The sequence below is a fragment of the Phialemonium atrogriseum genome, assembly GCF_030411735.1.
Source record: "Phialemonium atrogriseum strain 8032-3 unplaced genomic scaffold QBC33scaffold_1, whole genome shotgun sequence".
Lineage (NCBI taxonomy): Eukaryota > Fungi > Ascomycota > Sordariomycetes > Cephalothecales > Cephalothecaceae > Phialemonium > Phialemonium atrogriseum.
Window position 1 is genome coordinate 2,641,592 of NW_026848138.1, and position 17,688 is coordinate 2,659,279.

A 17,688-nucleotide genomic window follows, 5' to 3' on the forward strand; every position below is an offset into this window, starting at 1 on the left:
TCTTTCTTTGCCTGGCCACCATTTGCGAGCTCTGCTTACTACCTGGGTACCACCCACCGTGCCTCACCTTGGTTAAGGGTAGTCAAATTCAGCTAGCTATTCTGCCAGGTCTGACCGCCAAAAAATTGATCCTCACCACCCTCGCTGCTCCCCACCCCCCTCTACTCGGTCTGAATTTGTTCGTGATCGACTGTGTATTAACGCTTGACCGTTCCGAGCTGCAGCCAGGTCAAGTCGATTAACGAAGGAGTCAGCTCTGCTCGCACATATCATGCTTCGGGCTGCAGCCTGCTACCATGAATATCTCACAGCCTGTCGCCTCCTCTGTGGAGAGCGTCGAATTCACTTTTCTCTCCGCCAAAGAAATCCGGGCAATCTCTGTCCGGAGGATTGAGAATGACAATACCTTTGATAGCCTCCTGAACCCCGTTCCTGGCGGCCTGTACGACCCGGCGCTCGGCTCTTGGGGCGACGCATTGTACGCAAGCTCCTCGTTCTCTCTGTTCAGACTTGACGTCCAGCCCCATGCCCTAAACTGACTGTTGTAACTTAGATGCTCTACTTGCAATCTTGGTCAATCGCAATGCCCCGGCCACGCAGGTCACATCGAACTCCCCGCACCGGTCTATCATCCAGTGTTTATGGACCAGGTGTATCGTTTGCTGCGGGCGCAATGCGTATACTGTCACAGATTCCGAATGGCCCGGAAAGAACTCCACCGATACGCCTGCATGCTTCGACTGCTCCAGTATGGTCTACTGCGCGAAGCCCAGATGGTTGATGCCATAGGCGAGGATTACTTCGGCCTAGCTCTTGCCGACGTGCCAGATGAAGAGGCCGAGGACGCCGAGGACTCAGACGGGGACGACGACGCATCGGCAGACAACATTATGAAGGCCAGGGACAAATATTTGCACCAGGTCCTACGAGAGCAGAGGATCAACCAAGGCGACGTTAGAAAAGGGAAGCACGAGGGTGCTTCGGAGCTTCGGAGGCAACTAGTCAAGGACTTTCTTGCCGACATAATCAAGGCCAAGGGATGCTCCAGCTGTAGCGGGATATCGCCAACCTACCGCAAGGACAGATTCGTGAAGATCTTTGAGAAGGCCCTGACCCCAAAAGATCAGGCGAAGATGATCCAGCTGAATCTGAAGCGGAGGGATGCTTTGTTGATGAAGCAGAGGGCGAAAATGAAGGCTGATCAGCTCGCTTCAGACGAAGGAGTTGGCGATCTCAACACGTCTGATGCCGGCTCAACGGTCGGCGAAGAAGATGAGGAGGAAGAAGATGAGGGTGAAGGGGAGGAGCTGGACGAGAATGGCGACGTGGTCATGACCGACTCAGTGACCAAACCACGGGGCCCACGCGTGGCGAAGAAAGCCGAACGCTACGTCAGCGCCATGGAGGTTATGCAGAGGCTGGAATTACTCTTCGAAAAGGAGCAGGATATGATGTCCCTGCTCTACAGCTCAAGACCTCGGCGCAAGAACTCACCACCGTTGTCGCCAGACATGTTCTTCCTACAGACGATTTTAGTGCCTCCAAACCGATATCGACCAGAAGCCCGGATGGGTGACGCACAGATTTCCGAAGCCCAACAGAACAGTCTGTACAAACTGATACTGAGGAGCGCTTCGAAGTTGACCCAAATCTCGAGGGAGCTCGAAGAGTCGTCGAAACTTGTCGCCTCGGATGAGGGCGAGGCCAGGCGGACTAGGGACATCATGTCGCTGCACGTGGCCTGGACTGAGCTCCAGGACTGTGTCAACTCCCTGATTGACCGGAGCAGAAATCCCGTACAGGGAGCAGCCGCGAAGCGAAACGAGGATGGAATCAAGCAGAAGCTTGAGAAGAAGGAGGGACTCTTCCGGAAGAACATGATGGGAAAGCGAGTCAATTACGCAGCGCGCAGTGTTATCTCGCCGGACCCCAATATCGAGACCAACGAGATTGGAGTACCTCCCGTGTTTGCCAAGAAGCTCACCTACCCAGAGCCCGTAACGAGTCACAACTTCAAGGATATGCAGCAAGCGGTCATCAACGGCTTAGACAACTGGCCCGGCGCCTCGGCGATCGAGAATGAGAACGGCCAGATAATCAACCTGCGGAACAAGTCCCTCGATGACCGTGTTTCCCTCGCGAACCAGCTTCTAGCGCCAAGCGGCAACAACTTCAGCGGCACGAGGAACAAGAAAGTACATCGTCATCTGACCAACGGCGACGTCGTCCTCATGAATCGCCAACCGACCCTCCACAAGCCCTCGATCATGGGCCACCGCGTCAGGGTGCTGCCCGGAGAGAAGACCATTCGCATGCACTACGCCAATACCAATACGTACAACGCCGACTTTGACGGAGACGAGATGAACATGCATTTCCCCCAGAATGAGATTGCGAGAACCGAGGCGCTTCAACTCGCCGACACTGATCACCAGTACATCTCTGGCACGCAGGGGAAGCCGTTGCGAGGACTTATTCAGGATCATATTTCCGTTTCGGTGATTCTCTGCAGCAAGGACACTTTCTTTGACCAGAGGTCCTATCAGCAACTCATCTACAACGCCCTGAGGCCGGAGAGTGGTCACATCATGGGGGAGAGGATCGAGCTGGTCCCTCCTGCAATTGTCAGGCCGGTGGCCAGATGGACAGGGAAGCAGGTCATCAGCACGATCCTGAAGAACATTCGGCCGACAAACTGCGGCGACTTGTGGATGAACGGCAAGTCGCAGGTCAGGGGCGAGAAATGGGGGGTGCATGTGGAGGAAGGACAAGTCATGTTCCGCGATGGCGAGTTCGTTACCGGCATCCTAGACAAGGCCCACCTTGGACCCAGCTCCGGAGGCCTCGTTCACTGCGTGCACGAGGTCTACGGCCCCGTCGTCGCCGGCAAACTCCTCAGCAGCATGGGTCGGCTCCTGACAAGATATCTCAACGAGCGAGCATTTACCTGCGGGATGGATGACCTCCTGCTAACCCCCAAGGGCGAAGCAGACCGCAAAGAAAAGCTCAAGGCCGCTCGCTCCATTGGTATCGAGGTCGCCGCCAAGTATGTCACACTTTCGGACCAGCAGCCAGACGAGTCCGACCCCGAGCTCCTAAAGCGCCTGGAGGAGGTAATGAGGGACGAGTCCAAGCAGGAGGGGCTGGATATGCTGGTGAACGAGACCTGCTTTAAACTGTCCAGCCAGGTAACTTCGGAGTGTCTCCCCGCGGGGCTTGAGAAGCAATTCCCCAAGAACCACATGCAGTCTATGACCACTTCTGGGGCCAAGGGTGGCCCTGTCAACGCCAACCTGATTTCTTGCAACCTTGGCCAGCAAGTTCTTGAGGGGCGACGAGTTCCGCTCATGGTGAGCGGTAAATCCCTCCCAAGCTTCAAGCCCTTCGATACAGATGTCAGGGCGGGAGGGTACGTGGTGAATCGCTTCTTGACCGGTATCAGACCGCAGGAGTACTATTTCCATCACATGGCCGGTCGCGAGGGTCTCATCGACACAGCTGTCAAGACGTCTCGCTCGGGCTATCTGCAGAGATGTCTTATCAAGGGCATGGAAGGCCTTGGGGTCGCCTACGACACCTCCGTCAGAGATTCGGATGGATCCCTCATCCAATTCCTGTATGGCGAGGATGGTCTGGACATTACGAAGCAGACATACTTGACCGATTTCGGATTCATGCTCCGGAACCGCGAGTCCCAGTTGGCTCAAGTCAGCTATGCCGACATGAATTCCAGCGTTCTCTTCGAACACAAGGACGATATCATCAAACAGATGAGGAGCGCGATCAAGTCTTCCAGCAGCCAAAGTGCCTCTGTGGTAGATCCCGTTACCGCTTACCTCGATCCTGCGCGGTTCGCTTTCGCAACGTCGGAGAAGTTCTTCAAGGCCATGACAGACTACACCAAGGCAAACCAGGACGGACTGATCCGGGAGAAGGGCTCCAGCGCATCATCGCGTGGGAGTGGCATCGCGCGAAAGACGGCGGAGAAAATCATCGCCGCCAAATACATCCGATCCCTGGTCGCACCCGGGGAGGCGGTCGGCATCGTTGCGGGCCAGTCAGTTGGCGAACCTTCGACTCAAATGACACTCAACACCTTCCATTTGGCGGGGCACTCGGCCAAGAACGTCACCTTGGGTATTCCTCGCCTCCGAGAAATCCTGATGACGGCCAGTACAAAAATCTCCACGCCGGCCATGACGTTAGTTCTCCACGAGGAACTCTCGCAGCAGGACGGGGAAACGTTTGCGAAAGCAATCAGTGTTCTCCCGCTCTCTCACGTCCTAGACCGCGTGACGGTCAGGGAGCGAGTTGGGAGAGGGATAGCCCACCCGCTGGCGAAGATATACGAGGTGCGCCTACGGTTCTTCCCATCGGCGGAATATACCAAGGCCTACGCTATCACGATACCTGACGTCTTTGATACTGTCGAGAGGAAGTTCATCCCCGCATTACAGAGGCTCGTGGCCAGGGAGATCAAGAAGAGAGGTAACCAAAATACTGCAGCTGCGCCGGAGATAGGGATCAAGTCAGGGGTTGTCGAAATGGCGGCCGCAAGTGCTGAGTCGGATGGTGATCGCGGAGAGGACGAGGATGACGACGACGAGGGCGGCGATGACGATGCAACCAACGCCAAGCAGAAGTCGAACAGGACTGAGGCTGTATCGTATGGGCCGAACGACGATGAGGATGATGCGATTCAGCAAGAGATGGAGCGGGATGCTTCGCCCTGGGCTGATGAGATGGAGGACGAGGCATACGGCGGCAGCCCGGGACCGGAGCAGCCTAAGGGGGAGGAGGGTGGGGATAGCGAGCTTGCCGAGAAGGGCGGCGCGGAGGCAGGCTCGAATACACGAGAAAGTCGCGTGATGGAGCGCAACAACCGCATATCTCGGTTCAGATGCGACGAGGCCGGCGGAGAGTGGTGCGAGTTCACGCTCGAGTTCGACTCAGCGATGCCCAAGATCCTGATGTTGAACCTGGTGCAAGACGCTGTCGGAAGGGCCTTGATTCAGCAGATCGACGGCGTGGGAGTCTGCACCTTCGACGAAAAGGCCGAAGTCATCGATCCCAAGACTGGCGAGAAGACCAAGGTGCCGGCAGTGCACACCCAGGGAACCAATCTCCGTGCAATGCAGCAGTATGGCGACTACATCAACCCCAACCGGATCTCGACAAACGACGTGGCCGCGGTCCTGGAGATGTACGGAGTGGAGGCCTGCCGGAACACCATCATCCAGGAGTTGCGCGGGGTGTTCAGTTCCCACGGCATCAGCGTTGATAGCCGACATCTCAATCTAATCGGCGACTACATGACAAGGAACGGAGGATTCACACCATTCAACCGGATGGGTCTCAGGGGCAACGTCAGCCCGTTTACCAAGATGAGCTTTGAGACCACGCTGGCCTTCCTCACGGATGCTGTTCTGGACGGCGACTGGGACGACCTCAGCACACCCAGTGGCAGGCTCGTTCTCGGCAGGCTCGGCAAGGTTGGCACCGGAGCCTTCGACGTGCTAACCCACGTGCCGACGGAGCAGTTCGATGCCGTACGCACGAGGGAGGCTGCGTATGTGTGATCCAGGGCATGTTTTGGCCATACGGTCGAGCGGTGTCAGGCGTGCTGTGATATTTTTTTAGCTTCCCGGTGTATATATTGTATTACCAGGCGCTTTTAGCCTGGCTCTTCCACTATAGACCGAAGTACTGAAATGTGATTTTGAGGTGAATGCCTGCGATATGCAAAATGATCTAGCTTTTCACACACAAGTCTGAGCGAGCTTCCACGGAAATACGGCCAAGTTTCCAGGTAGTCAGTTTACTACTGTATTCTACCTACTGTATAGCGGACCCCTCGCTGTGTTCCCCGCTTCGCGAACAGACAACGCAGAGGCCGAGCCGAGGTAAGTTTTGTTTGGCCCATCTACAGATCTTCAACTCGAGTCCGTCGCCGTCAAGTGCATAGAGTAAATGATAAATAATTATCTCCAAGACCAGTTGTGACATTTCGTTTGACCATGGCACGACCTAGAATCACCCTTTACCTTGACACCGTCAGCCCCTTTGCGTACGAAGCCTTCTACGTCCTGCGGGTGAGCTTTTGTGTTCTCTCCTCTGCTGCCCCCAAGTTCGTTACTCACGCAATTGCAGCACGATCCTTCCTTCAAAGCGTTCGAAATCAATTATGTCCCAATCTTCCTCGGCGGACTGATGAAAAATGTAGGCTTCGCTCCACAGCCCCAGGCCGGCAACGAACTTGTGCATGTGCCTTTTTACCAGGAGCTGAACCTAGAGCCACCAGTGCGGAAACACCCCGCCGATGAACATCAAGAGTATGTGACTCACCTGGACATGAGATGCCGTTGCCTACAGTGGCGGTCGAGTCCAGTCAAGCTGAATACCCGACAGACAAGGACAAATGGATTGCCGCTGAGCGGCTGCGATGGGCCAAGGCCTTCTCCATTCCTCTCAAAGAGGATATGCCCCAAAACTTCCCACCATTGACGCTCAACACGATGAGGGCTCTCGCCGCGATCCACACGGCCGATGGAAAGAACCAAGGGCGCCTGGTCAGGACTCTAGATGTCCTTTTCCACAAGTACTGGGTCGACCACACCCCGACCCATGAAACCGAGACGCTACGCAGTATCTTGACCGACATTCTCGGAGAGCGTGAAGCCGAGGAAGGTACGTTCCATGTGGCCAACATTTCTCCACCCATCCCAACACCGGGCAGGCAGGATACACCTTCGTGCCTTCCGCCTAGACTAGGTACCTAGGTAGGCAGCCCCGGCTAACAAGAAGTACCACAGTCCTTGCCGACGCTGCGACAGTCGGCAAGAAGGCTTTGATGGAGAACACGGACAGAGCCTTTGATGACGGCGCGTTTGGCCTCCCTTGGATGATATGTACAAACACGGAGGGGCAGACAGAGGCATTCTGGGGAGTCGACCATCTGGGCCAGGTGCTCCAGTTCCTAGGCGCCGAAAAACCGAGACAGGGTGGCTGGAAGGCAGTCCTGTGAGATCCTACGTAGTTCAAGCATCACGCATTTAATTAATATTGGCTGGTAACTGGACGAGATCACCACCGTCCCCCCCCATTGGATATGTATGGAATGTATCGCGACGTGTCTACAGGGGCCTTCGTCGCAGGTGCCAATGTGGCAGCCCCATACATACAAGGATACACGAGGTACCTATTTGCCGGTGCATCACAGCTGGGGAAATCTAGCGCCCAAATAACAAACAGGCGGTCGAAACGCGGAGCGACGCGTCAAGATCATCACAGTGGCACTTTAGGCATGTCACGGGCAGGTTCTGATGGCCCAGGTTATGATCATAAACCGGCGTTCAGCATTGGCAGCATCCCTAAGCTGCAGAGTAATGTACAGACCAGCATGTAAAGCAACGCATCATTAAACGCCGTGTTATCCCCTTTCCCGTGGTGAACCGCCGACAAACTAGGATCCCAGATGTAGAAGTCATGACCACACCCAATAAACCCCATGTGAAGCCATCGCAAAAATCATGTCTTAGTTGCGCTCACCCCGGAGGCGACGAGCGAGCTGGATATCCTTCTGCATGGGGGGTTAGCGTGTGCGCGCGGCATGTGAACAGATGCACAGTATGCTTACCGATTGGATGGTGACACGCTTAGCGTGGATGGCGCAGAGGTTGGTGTCCTCGAAGAGAGAGACGAGGTATGACTCAACCGACTCCTGGAGAGCACCGATGGCCGAAGACTGGAACCGGAGGTCGGACTTGAAGTCCTGGGCAATCTCACGAACCTGTGACGCGTCAGTAAGATGGTTGTGGGTCTGGCTGTTTATCGGACGCGATTCTCGCGTTCCGACGAGGGCGGGGTACTCACAAGTCGCTGGAAGGGCAGCTTGCGGATCAGAAGCTCAGTGGACTTCTGGTAGCGGCGGATCTCACGAAGAGCGACGGTACCGGGCTTGTAGCGGTGAGGCTTCTTGACACCACCGGTCGACGGCGCGCTCTTGCGGGCGGCCTTAGAGGCGAGCTGCTTTCGCGGGGCCTTGCCACCGGTGGACTTACGGGCAGTCTGCTTAGTGCGGGCCATTGTAGATGACTTGAGTGATGTATTGAATGATGTTTTGATGGTAGGCGCGATGTTCAGTGATGAAATCGATGATGAGGCGGCTGGTCGATGGCTGAGCAGTGTGAGGTGTGTGGGTTGAAAGAGGAAAGGATGGAGGTGGGGGGCGGATGGTTTAAGTAGGCACAGTTGTGGGTCACGTTACCGGCTGATTAGGCGGGCGGATTGATTGAGTGAATGCCCTTTTTTGTTGATGCGCATTCGAAAAATTTGGGTGCCCTTTGCAAGGGAAATTGGGCCCCGGTTCTGCTAGTCAAAAGTGCGAGGATTTTGGTGGCAGTTGTCAAAGCAAAATGGCTGTGTCGGGTTCCCGAATTTCTATTGGCTGGAACAGGGGGAAATGGCAAAACAACGGCAACGCAAGGGCCACATAAGGCTTAAACTCCCGAAGCGGAAAGCTGACCCAACCTTATTCGCCACACAAAGTGTACCAAATACAGTACCTAGGTGTCTCCGAGGCAGAGGGCATGCCATATTATTCCTGAATCTGGATACAGTTGGCATTTGTGACTTTGAGACTCGGGACCCTACATAGATAATACGGATAGTACGGGCCGTACGGGCATATCTCCGGCCGACCGGCCTCGGACAACAAAGTCACTGAAGGGCAAAGCTTTACCCAGGCGATGTAGCGGCACCGCTCGGGCCCAGGAAAGGCATCCGTAGTAGGCGGCAGATCTCCAGGGTAAGAGCACAAGTACCATAGGTACAACCGTACAACTACATAATTGGCAAGCTTCATTTGCGGTTCACAGCCGCCGTAATGCGATGGGAAAGACAACTTCCATTGCCATGCGCCACCCTTGGTGGCAAGAGTGTGGCGGGTAGGCACAAGAAAATCCAGATCTGTTCTAGCGCGCCTTAGTGTTTATTTTGCTTGCAGCCGCTGGTCAATGCGGTGCGCGTCGGAATTTCAGCCAATGGGCAGTGGCCCAGCTAATCAGCTTGGTTAGATCACTGATCCGGTCTGATTCTGCTGCCTGTATCCTGCAGCTCCACTGCCATATTTAACAGACGTCTTCCCCATGTTTCCCCAACCGTCCAAACTCGGAAGCCAAAACAACATCACCACCCCACCACATCACACATCGCACCTGCGTCGCACTCAGCCGCAGCTGTATTTGCCTACCAGCTACTAGTACTACACTTCAACCTCACTCATCACCATGACTGGACGTAAGTATTACTGACTGGTCTTTTTTCGCCTGTCCGACCGTTGTACTAACACGGTCTATAGGTGGCAAGGGCGGCAAGGGCCTCGGCAAGGGCGGTGCCAAGCGCCACAGGAAGATTCTTCGTGACAACATCCAGGGCATCACCAAGCCTGCAATCCGCCGTCTTGCTCGTCGTGGCGGTGTCAAGCGTATCTCGGCCAGTAAGTTGCAGGAGCCTTGTCACCAAGTCACTTCCTTTGCTTACCATATGTCCCTCAGTGATCTACGAAGAGACTCGTGGTGTTCTCAAGTCCTTCCTCGAGGGCGTCATCCGGGATGCCGTCACATACACCGAGCACGCCAAGCGGAAGACTGTTACATCCCTTGATGTCGTCTACGCGCTGAAGAGGCAAGGCCGGACACTCTACGGTTTCGGTGGCTAGGCGGGGTAATGATTCATGTCGTTATGATGGCTTTTGGGCGGTCGGCACGGTTGGGTTGTCATGGTTCATGGGATTTGGTTTCTGCTTTCAGGCTTCTGTACCATAAGGGCAATCAAGGGTGTTCTACATGGGTGACAATTTGATCCCCTAGTTTCTGGGCTGGTTCTGCAACGCTTCCCGTCTTGCGCGAAGAAAGTTGACGCGACTTCGTGTTTGTTGACGTGTTTGTGTGGCCAAGGCTTCCACTGCGCATGGTTGATTACTCCCCGTCATGTGATGACTGTCAGACGCTCCACTGTAACTCACCCTCGACCTTCAACTTCCACTTTCCTCAAAGGAGCCTAGCATGAATTTGCCAGTCTCGTTCTTTTCCTGAGGTGGGCTCGGTATTTGATTTGCAAGGTGCAGCACTTGGCTAAGTTCCCAAGTCTAGCAGAGAGCAGCGAGGCTTCAAAAGGGCAAGTCAGGGGCAACTGATAGGTAATTACAGCAGATGCTGCGGATGTTTCTTTTACGGCGGTTAAATCACGTAGTTGGGCATATGCATGTGCTCCAGACCTACGAGCCCATGACCGATAACTAGCAAATAGGGATCGATCACCTTGGGCAAAAACGGGACAACGCGCCCTGCAAGCAACCGTGACAGGCCTCGAGCGTGTTCCTTCCCTACACCCCCTTATCCTTGTCAACCAGCCATGTCGAACCATAGGACCTCCTGCCCTCTATCCCCATGTGAAAATTGGCATTGTCTTCCCCCCCCAGGTGCAGAATACGCTTTGCATCCTAGCTACTGCGATATGGACTCGTAGGCAATCCGTAGATTTAGATCAAGCCATCAAGGAGCCTCGACACCCAAGTCTACCTCGTACTGGCGGGATTATCAGTATCCCATATTGCTGGCATTGTTGAGGGAACGACATCATCTGTATCGATGGCGTTCATGGCAATGGGCCGCATAGGCGAGAGTCGCTGTTTATTTAGTGGATATACCAAACCAAATGTACGATCGCCAAGGCTATATATTTTGAGAAGCATCTGCTAATGCTGTCCCCACGCTGCATATGTCGATGCCGTGTCCGATGGCACAATGTTAACAGCCCAGGAGGTATGACTTCGGCGAGCTGATGCTCAGAGACACAGCATTACGAGCAAGGGTTGTGATGCCAGCAAGACGGTGCTATGACATCCGGCCTACTACTCTCTTGGTTTGTTGCGGATCTGAAGAGGGCAGTGCCACACAGGAGAGACATTCAAGTTAGAGTGTGTGTTGTCCCATCGACTGTCGTTATAAGCTAGAAAAACCAATGTCTGGACTGGAGTGAGGCGTCTCGCATCGCTCAGTCAATCAGCCCGCCAGCACTGAGGGAGACTTTCAATACGAAATCAAGGCACTATAGCTTGTTTTGGCAGAAGCCATCTGGTGATCACTATTAACATTTCCTCCTTCGAAATAACTGGGATTGTTTAGGACCAACGTTCTATTTTTTTTTTACGGTCTGCATGATGGCAGAACCAGGCGTATCATGTCAGCGGCATCAATTTCGCATATATGACACCATGCCACAAAACAGACACGAGAAGACATGAGAAAGGTTTCCTGATTAGCCATCCCCGAGGAAGATTAGACGAATAGTATCCTCACGACACCATATTCGACCTTGTCTTCGTGCTCAAATACGACGAATTGTAGGTCCTAAGATAGAAACATTAGAAATTGTCGAGTAGGCTACATGGGTGAAAGCTAGAAGAGGCGAAGGAAGAATGGCACTTGAATACGGCCATCTAAACATGGGCACTGGCGCTTGGAGAGCTATATTTTGCCGTGACCACACTAATCGCCGAGGAAATCGGGTCAATGCTTGCTAGAGGACAAGTCTAATACAATTCTGGGTCACTTGCAAGCGAACCGACCGTGGAATACCATTGACGAACTAGCTTGAGCTGATACTGGGTGACGCAAACGGATACCTGGAAATCCCCAGCAAGCCCCTTAGTAAGGACATTACCATCTGGACCAACTCAGCCCCTTCCAAGGAGCAACAACGCAAACCAGATGTAGTTGGGTCCCAGTTTAAGAGCAGGGGCACTACGAACATATCCACCAACGTTGTCCTTGGGTAAGGCTCTGGGAGCGCACACGCGGTCCTGCAAGGGCAAACGCCACCATTGCTAGATGGAAGGTGTTCCCTGCGAGAATGGCTTCGGCGATGGTACTCTCATGCGCTGGGTGCGTTGCAGACAGGATCAACTCGCTTATGAGAATTTCTTACACATCAACGACTATTGACAACACTCTGCTCAGTGGCTGAGGGACCTGCCACAGGTGTGGGGGTTGGTTACAAGGGAAATTGCCGGGGCTCGCCTGTTGAGCTCACAAACACTTGCAAGGCAAGTGTAGAAATTGCCAAGAGGAGGACATCCAATGCCAAAACTTATGCGTCGTCAGTAGCGATGATGCAACTTTTATGGAACCAAGCTCATGATAATTAACGAGAGAGAAACCTCTTCTATAACTAGAGGCTATATAATCCGGGATGAGGAAACAAGTTTTCTCATGTAACTCTGAGCCTACCTACACCAGACTAGTCAGGTCCAGAGTATGTCTAAATCAAAGCCCTATCTCAGTACCTGAAATCTTAAGTCACAAACATACTATGAAACGGAAACATCCCAAGACGAGTGGGTGTCGGTGGCACACATGTACACTTCCAATGTAGAATACACACCCTGTAAGCTTGTTCTGAAAACTCCTATTTCTCCACGGATTGTATAAAGATTACTTGATAATCTAACTTCAAACCTATATATTGAGGTAACCACAATAGTGATGACTAAGCAGCTTGCTGATTAAGCATCACATACGACTTATTTATAAGCCTACAAAGTAGCTAAGTCACGTGATTAATCCTTACCTTATAATTAGCATTTGAAGTCTAAAGGACTTTCCTGCCAAAGGCAACCCTAACCCTAAGGACAGGGTAGCCCGGCAAGTCCAGGGTAGCCCGGCAAGTCTAGGGTAGCCTTGCAAATACAAGGTAGGTGCAGAAAATCAAACCACCTAAAACTATCAAACCCTGTCAAACCACTTGATACATATCACCACCTTGTAAGTGTGTAATCTACGTATTACTACTGATTCAAACAATCGGATCCTACAGACCTGGTCTAATCAGCCAATCCGAGGTATCAAGTTGTTTAATCTAGTAGATCAAGTAAAGCAAGAAGACTGAATTTTACTATATAGTCAGTTAGATTAGCTAGCTGACTTTGAAGTAACATCTTCATCACTAACAAAACAATACAACCAGTCTTCTGCACCTTACTTGCCTACCTTACTTCCTGCCTTTCTACTGCTTATAGCAGTACTTTCACTAGTTGAATACTTTGCTTCCACAACCTACCTCTTTGGTCACAACCTAACCTTTTGAAGAACAAAATGGAAATGCTAAAAGGATTAATTATACCTTACTAAATAAAGTAAGGTGTATACTATTAAATAGTAATTTGCCACAATATATGTAGGGAGAGGCTTTACTAGCTATAACTTATTTATACAATAGGACCCTACATAGTAAGCTGGGATTTAAGACACTATATAAAGCTAAAAATGGTGAAAAACCTGATATTACCAATATTAAAGTCTTTGGGAGCCTAGTTTACTTTAAAAGAAAGAGGCCTAACCTTAAGAAACTAGACCCTTGTGGCGTACTAGGAATTCTAATAGGTTATGGTATAGACTGTAATAATTACAAGATCTGGGACCTTGAATATAAAAGGCCTATTTAGACAAGAGATTTATACATAATGGAAAACTGCTTTTTTACAACTATGAAGTCCAAAAATGAAGAAATACCCAAAGCACTACTTGATTTTTCAAATATTACTTTAAATAGTAACGATTTAAGTAATATAAATAATAAAGCTAAGGTTTTAAATAGCGATCTAGTTGATTTAAACCAAAGCCTAAGGTCTACGCCTATTATTGAATCAAGTAATAATAATAGTCTAATAGAAGATGAATTAAATCAAGCAAGTAATATTGAAAATCACAACCTACAACCTTCTATAAGACAAATTAAATATAGTGCTTTACCAAATATAGCAGAAGCTAAAGCTAACAAGCTTATATTAGTAATTACTAATACTAATAAAGAACTGTCAACTTATAAAATAGCTATGAGAGGCTCTGACGCAGCCTTTTGGTTTAAAGGAATAAAAGCGGAAGTTGACAAATTAGAAGCATAGAAAATGTGGGAATTAGTAGACTTACCAAAAGGCTGTAATGTTCTAGGAGGGCGTTGGGTATACAAGTTAAAAACCAACGCAAATAATAAAGTCATAAAGTATAAAGCCTGTTAGGTAGTACAAGGTTTTAACCAAGTACTAGGTATTGACTATCTAGAGACCTTTAGTACTACCTATAGACCTAAATCTTACAAGCTAATCGTTCTACTAGCTATATACCTTAATTGGTCAATGCTACAATATGACGTTAAAAATGCCTTTGTGCATGCAGATGTTGATAAAGAAATATATGTAATATAGCCTATAGGCTTTGAAAAAGGAAGTAAAGTGTGCAAATTAAATAAAGCACTCTATAGGTTAAAATAGTCACCAAGGCTTTGGTATAAGCATTTAAAGGATGTATTACTAAAGCTAGGATTTATTACTTTACCTTATAACGAAGGTGTTTTTATCTATCCAAAATTTCAAATCATACTTTGCTGTCATGTAGATAACCTAATTGCTGCAGGTCTTACTAACGATTTAATACGCAAAGTAATGAATATTGCGTCTAAATATATAAAATTACAAGAAATGGGTAAACCTTTAATATTCCTAGGCATTGAAATGGAATTTATTAAAGGCTAATGAATTACGTTACACTAAACAAAATATACACACAACCTAATTGAAAGGTTTGAAAAATCATACATATCAAAATATACTACACCCTTTGAAGCAGGTTTAAAGCTGGAAAAATCAAAATACCAGGCAAACGCAAAAGAAATCAAGGCTTTCTAACAACAAATTGGTGCCTTACTATACCTAGCCTTAAAAACCAGGCTAGATATAGCATTTGCAGTAAATCAATGCTTAAAATTTATAAGTAATCCCAATAAAATCCACTTTAAAGCCTTAGACAGGATATGGGGTTACTTGAATTTAAAACCTGACTTGGGACTGCACTATACAAACAAAGACCTACCTAAATTAATAGGGTATTTTGACACGTTCTGGGCTAACGATTTAATTGAAAGACGCAGTAGTACTGGGTATATATATTACCTTAGACAAAATAATCTAATCAGTTGGTACTATACAGTACAAAAAACAATTGCGTTAAGCACTTGCAAAGCTAAATATATAGCTTTAAAAGACTCTGGAAAAAAGGCTGTATACCTATACAACCTATTAAACTATATAATTACTAGGTTACGTATTTAAAGTATTACGTTAAATACACCTATATTAATTACAGACTTTGAATTAGCCTAAGCACTTGCTGAAAATCCTGAATTTCACAGAAGGACTAAGCATATTGACTTAATATTCCACTATATATGTCAATTAACAAATGAAAAAAGGCTAATATTAACTTACTGTAAATCAAAAGACAATAATGCAGACCTATTTACAAAGGGCATTTCACGCAAACAATTTGAAAAATTCACACAAGTCATTAGACTTAAAGAAGTCAACTAAATAAAATATGCAATTATAAGGTATACACTATGCATATAAGCAAATAAAAATCATAACTATAAAGATAACTTGCTAATAAGGCATACAATGGATTAAAATTATCCACAAACCCACTATATACCTTAAGGGAGAGTATAAAGATTACTTGGTAATCTAACTTCAAACCTATATATTAAGGCAACCACAATAGTGATGACTAAGCGGTGTGCTAATTAAGCATCACATATGACTTATTTATAAGCCTACAAAGTAGTTAAGTCATGTGATTAATGCTTACCTTATAATTGGCATTTGAAGTCCAAAGAACTTTCCTGCCAAAGGCAACCCTAACCTTAAGGACAGGGTAGCCCTGCAAGTCCAGGGTAGCCCGGCAAGTCCAGGGTAGCCCTGCAAGTCTAGGGTAGCCTGGCAAGTCTAGGGTAGCCTTGCAAGTATAGGGTAGGTGTAGAAAATCAAACCACCTAAAACTATCAAACCCTGACAAACCACTTGATACGTATCACCACCTTGTAAGTGTGTGATCTACGTATTACTACTGATTCAAACAATCAGATCCTACAGACCCGGTCTAATCAGCCAATCCGAGGTATCAAGTTGTTTAATCTAGTAGATTAAATAAAGCAAGAAGACTGAATTTCTACTATATAGTCAGCTAGAATAGCCGCTTGACTTTGGTGAAAAAAACAATTATTAACCACACAATACAACTAGTCTTTTGCACCTTACTTGCCTACCTTACTTTCTGCCTTTCTACTGCTTACAGCAGTACTTTCACTAGTTAAATACTTTGCTTCTATAACCTACCTCTTTAGTCACAACTTAACCTTATGATTAAGCAGCTAATTAGTAGCAATGCTAACATAGTCAATTTATACAAAGCTATTATGCAGCTAGTTGGTAAATTGGTGTAAGAGAAAGTTATAGCTGATTATTTAGCTAGCTTTAAAGGCTAGAGACTTTAGTTAGATATAAAAGTCGATTAGACTTTTACTATCCTTCTGCTAGGCTTTAAACTACTTTTAAAGATTGTCTTGACAGTTGGCTTGCATATAAGAGTAGTTTGGTTAGACCTAGCAGACAAATTTATACTAGTGGCAGCATATATATAGGTAAGCATTAATTGCTATATACTAACAGTTCTTTATAGTCTAGTCAAAATAACTAATAGCAAAGGCAACCTATATATTAGCAGTTTAGTACTAGTTAAAGTCTGCAATAAAAGCAGTTTTAAGGTTGTTAAACCAGGCGCAGTAGTTGGCAAAACCCTCGTTAGCCTTTAGTATGGTAATCTTGTCAATACAGGTGCCTTTCAAGCTAAGGTAAGCCTTAAAGTAATTGTTAAGCTTGCTGTCTTTGTTAAGAAACAGCTAGTAAAGTCTTAGGTAAAACCCTTAACTAAAGACCTAGCAAGACCTTTAATTAAGCTCCTAGCAGGCTCTCTAAGCTAGATTTGCAGCTATATTCTTAAGCTAAAGGGTAGCTAGTTAGCTTCCTTAGACTATACTTAGGCTTAGCATATTGATAAGTCGCAACAACTTGTTGTTAGTCTCTAAACCTAGGCTAGTAAGTTGCCATGCTTTGTTGCAAAGCTTTACTGCCTTAACAAAAGCAGCTAGCTAGTTACTTAGAATATAAGCGCCGTTTATATAGTATTAGATTTACCTACATAAGTAAAAGTAAACATAGTCGATATTATAGGCTAGGTAGCCTTTTAGGTTTGTAGTAGTAAAAGCTACTTGTTTAGCTAGTAAGGCAGTGGCAAAAGTGTTACGCCTTGAAAGCTCAGGTCAATATTGCCCCAGCCCCCACGCGCAAAGCCTAGGAAAGCCTAGTAGCTAAGATAGCTTAGTTTGCTACATAAGTAGCTTTAAGTAATTAGCGCAAGCGTAGCCTTTAATTAAAAGGCTCTGTAATTAGTATAGTCCTACCTTGCAAGGTAAGAAAGCCTAGCTAGCCTAGTCGACAGTCTTACAAAGTCTTTGCAAAAGGCTTGCGTAGAGACTCTAGGCAGTCTTAAGTTAAAAACTGCGATAGACTTGCCTAAAGAGATACAAAAGCAGGCTTTAATATACATTCTAGCCAAAAAGCTATTTAAAACAGTTTCTTATCTAATTTACTAGCAATACTATTGCAACTGCTTTCTCTTTCAAAACCTATGCTAATTAGCTACCTTGTATAAGTTAGTTAGACTAATCACTCTTATGCCTTTATCCTACTGCTAACCTAAGTCTTGCAGCCTGTTACAAAAAAGGCTTTAAAGTTAT

At 48.1% G+C, this 17,688-nt stretch overlaps 4 protein-coding genes across 4 annotated transcripts; 3 read left to right on the forward strand and 1 right to left on the reverse strand.

The window, feature by feature from the left end:
• Positions 1 to 175: 175 nt before the first annotated feature.
• On the forward strand, positions 176 to 5,736 carry QBC33DRAFT_523093 (uncharacterized protein). The gene is made up of 2 exons (XM_060426602.1): positions 176 to 478; positions 554 to 5,736. Exons 1-2 carry the CDS (start codon positions 297 to 299, stop codon positions 5,577 to 5,579), a joined length of 5,208 nt encoding a protein of 1,735 aa, XP_060289210.1. The 5' UTR covers positions 176 to 296; the 3' UTR covers positions 5,580 to 5,736.
• Positions 5,737 to 7,358, forward strand: QBC33DRAFT_523097 (HCCA isomerase/glutathione S-transferase kappa). Its single transcript, XM_060426603.1, has 5 exons — positions 5,737 to 6,092; positions 6,151 to 6,219; positions 6,302 to 6,332; positions 6,409 to 6,687; positions 6,813 to 7,358. Exons 1-5 carry the CDS (start codon positions 6,018 to 6,020, stop codon positions 7,022 to 7,024), a joined length of 666 nt encoding a protein of 221 aa, XP_060289211.1. The 5' UTR covers positions 5,737 to 6,017; the 3' UTR covers positions 7,025 to 7,358.
• On the reverse strand, positions 7,289 to 8,197 carry QBC33DRAFT_523099 (putative histone H3). Its single transcript, XM_060426604.1, has 3 exons — positions 7,873 to 8,197; positions 7,637 to 7,789; positions 7,289 to 7,579 (listed from the first exon to the last, which is right to left on the reverse strand). Exons 1-3 carry the CDS (start codon positions 8,083 to 8,085, stop codon positions 7,535 to 7,537), a joined length of 411 nt encoding a protein of 136 aa, XP_060289212.1. The 5' UTR covers positions 8,086 to 8,197; the 3' UTR covers positions 7,289 to 7,534.
• A 940-nt stretch (positions 8,198 to 9,137) lies between these two features.
• Positions 9,138 to 9,889, forward strand: QBC33DRAFT_37722 (histone-fold-containing protein). Its single transcript, XM_060424031.1, has 3 exons — positions 9,138 to 9,297; positions 9,359 to 9,496; positions 9,555 to 9,889. Exons 1-3 carry the CDS (start codon positions 9,288 to 9,290, stop codon positions 9,716 to 9,718), a joined length of 312 nt encoding a protein of 103 aa, XP_060289213.1. The 5' UTR covers positions 9,138 to 9,287; the 3' UTR covers positions 9,719 to 9,889.
• The last annotated feature ends 7,799 nt before the right edge of the window (positions 9,890 to 17,688 follow it).

Excerpts from the sequence above, each read along its gene's own strand:
- QBC33DRAFT_523093 (XM_060426602.1), top strand. The coding sequence starts at position 297 with ATGAATATCTCACAGCCTGTCGCCTCCTCTGTGGAGAGCGTCGAATTC. Across the intron at positions 479-553 it reads GGCTCTTGGGGCGACGCATT|ATGCTCTACTTGCAATCTTG; the intron begins GTACGCAAGCTC and ends GTTGTAACTTAG.
- QBC33DRAFT_523097 (XM_060426603.1), top strand. The coding sequence starts at position 6,018 with ATGGCACGACCTAGAATCACCCTTTACCTTGACACCGTCAGCCCCTTT. Across the intron at positions 6,220-6,301 it reads TCGGCGGACTGATGAAAAAT|TGCGGAAACACCCCGCCGAT; the intron begins GTAGGCTTCGCT and ends TAGAGCCACCAG. Across the intron at positions 6,333-6,408 it reads CCCGCCGATGAACATCAAGA|ACAAGGACAAATGGATTGCC; the intron begins GTATGTGACTCA and ends AATACCCGACAG.
- QBC33DRAFT_523099 (XM_060426604.1), bottom strand. The coding sequence starts at position 8,085 with ATGGCCCGCACTAAGCAGACTGCCCGTAAGTCCACCGGTGGCAAGGCC. Across the intron at positions 7,790-7,872 it reads AGCTGCCCTTCCAGCGACTT|GTTCGTGAGATTGCCCAGGA; the intron begins GTGAGTACCCCG and ends GACGCGTCACAG. Across the intron at positions 7,580-7,636 it reads AGCGTGTCACCATCCAATCG|AAGGATATCCAGCTCGCTCG; the intron begins GTAAGCATACTG and ends CCCCCCATGCAG.
- QBC33DRAFT_37722 (XM_060424031.1), top strand. Across the intron at positions 9,497-9,554 it reads TGTCAAGCGTATCTCGGCCA|TGATCTACGAAGAGACTCGT; the intron begins GTAAGTTGCAGG and ends TATGTCCCTCAG.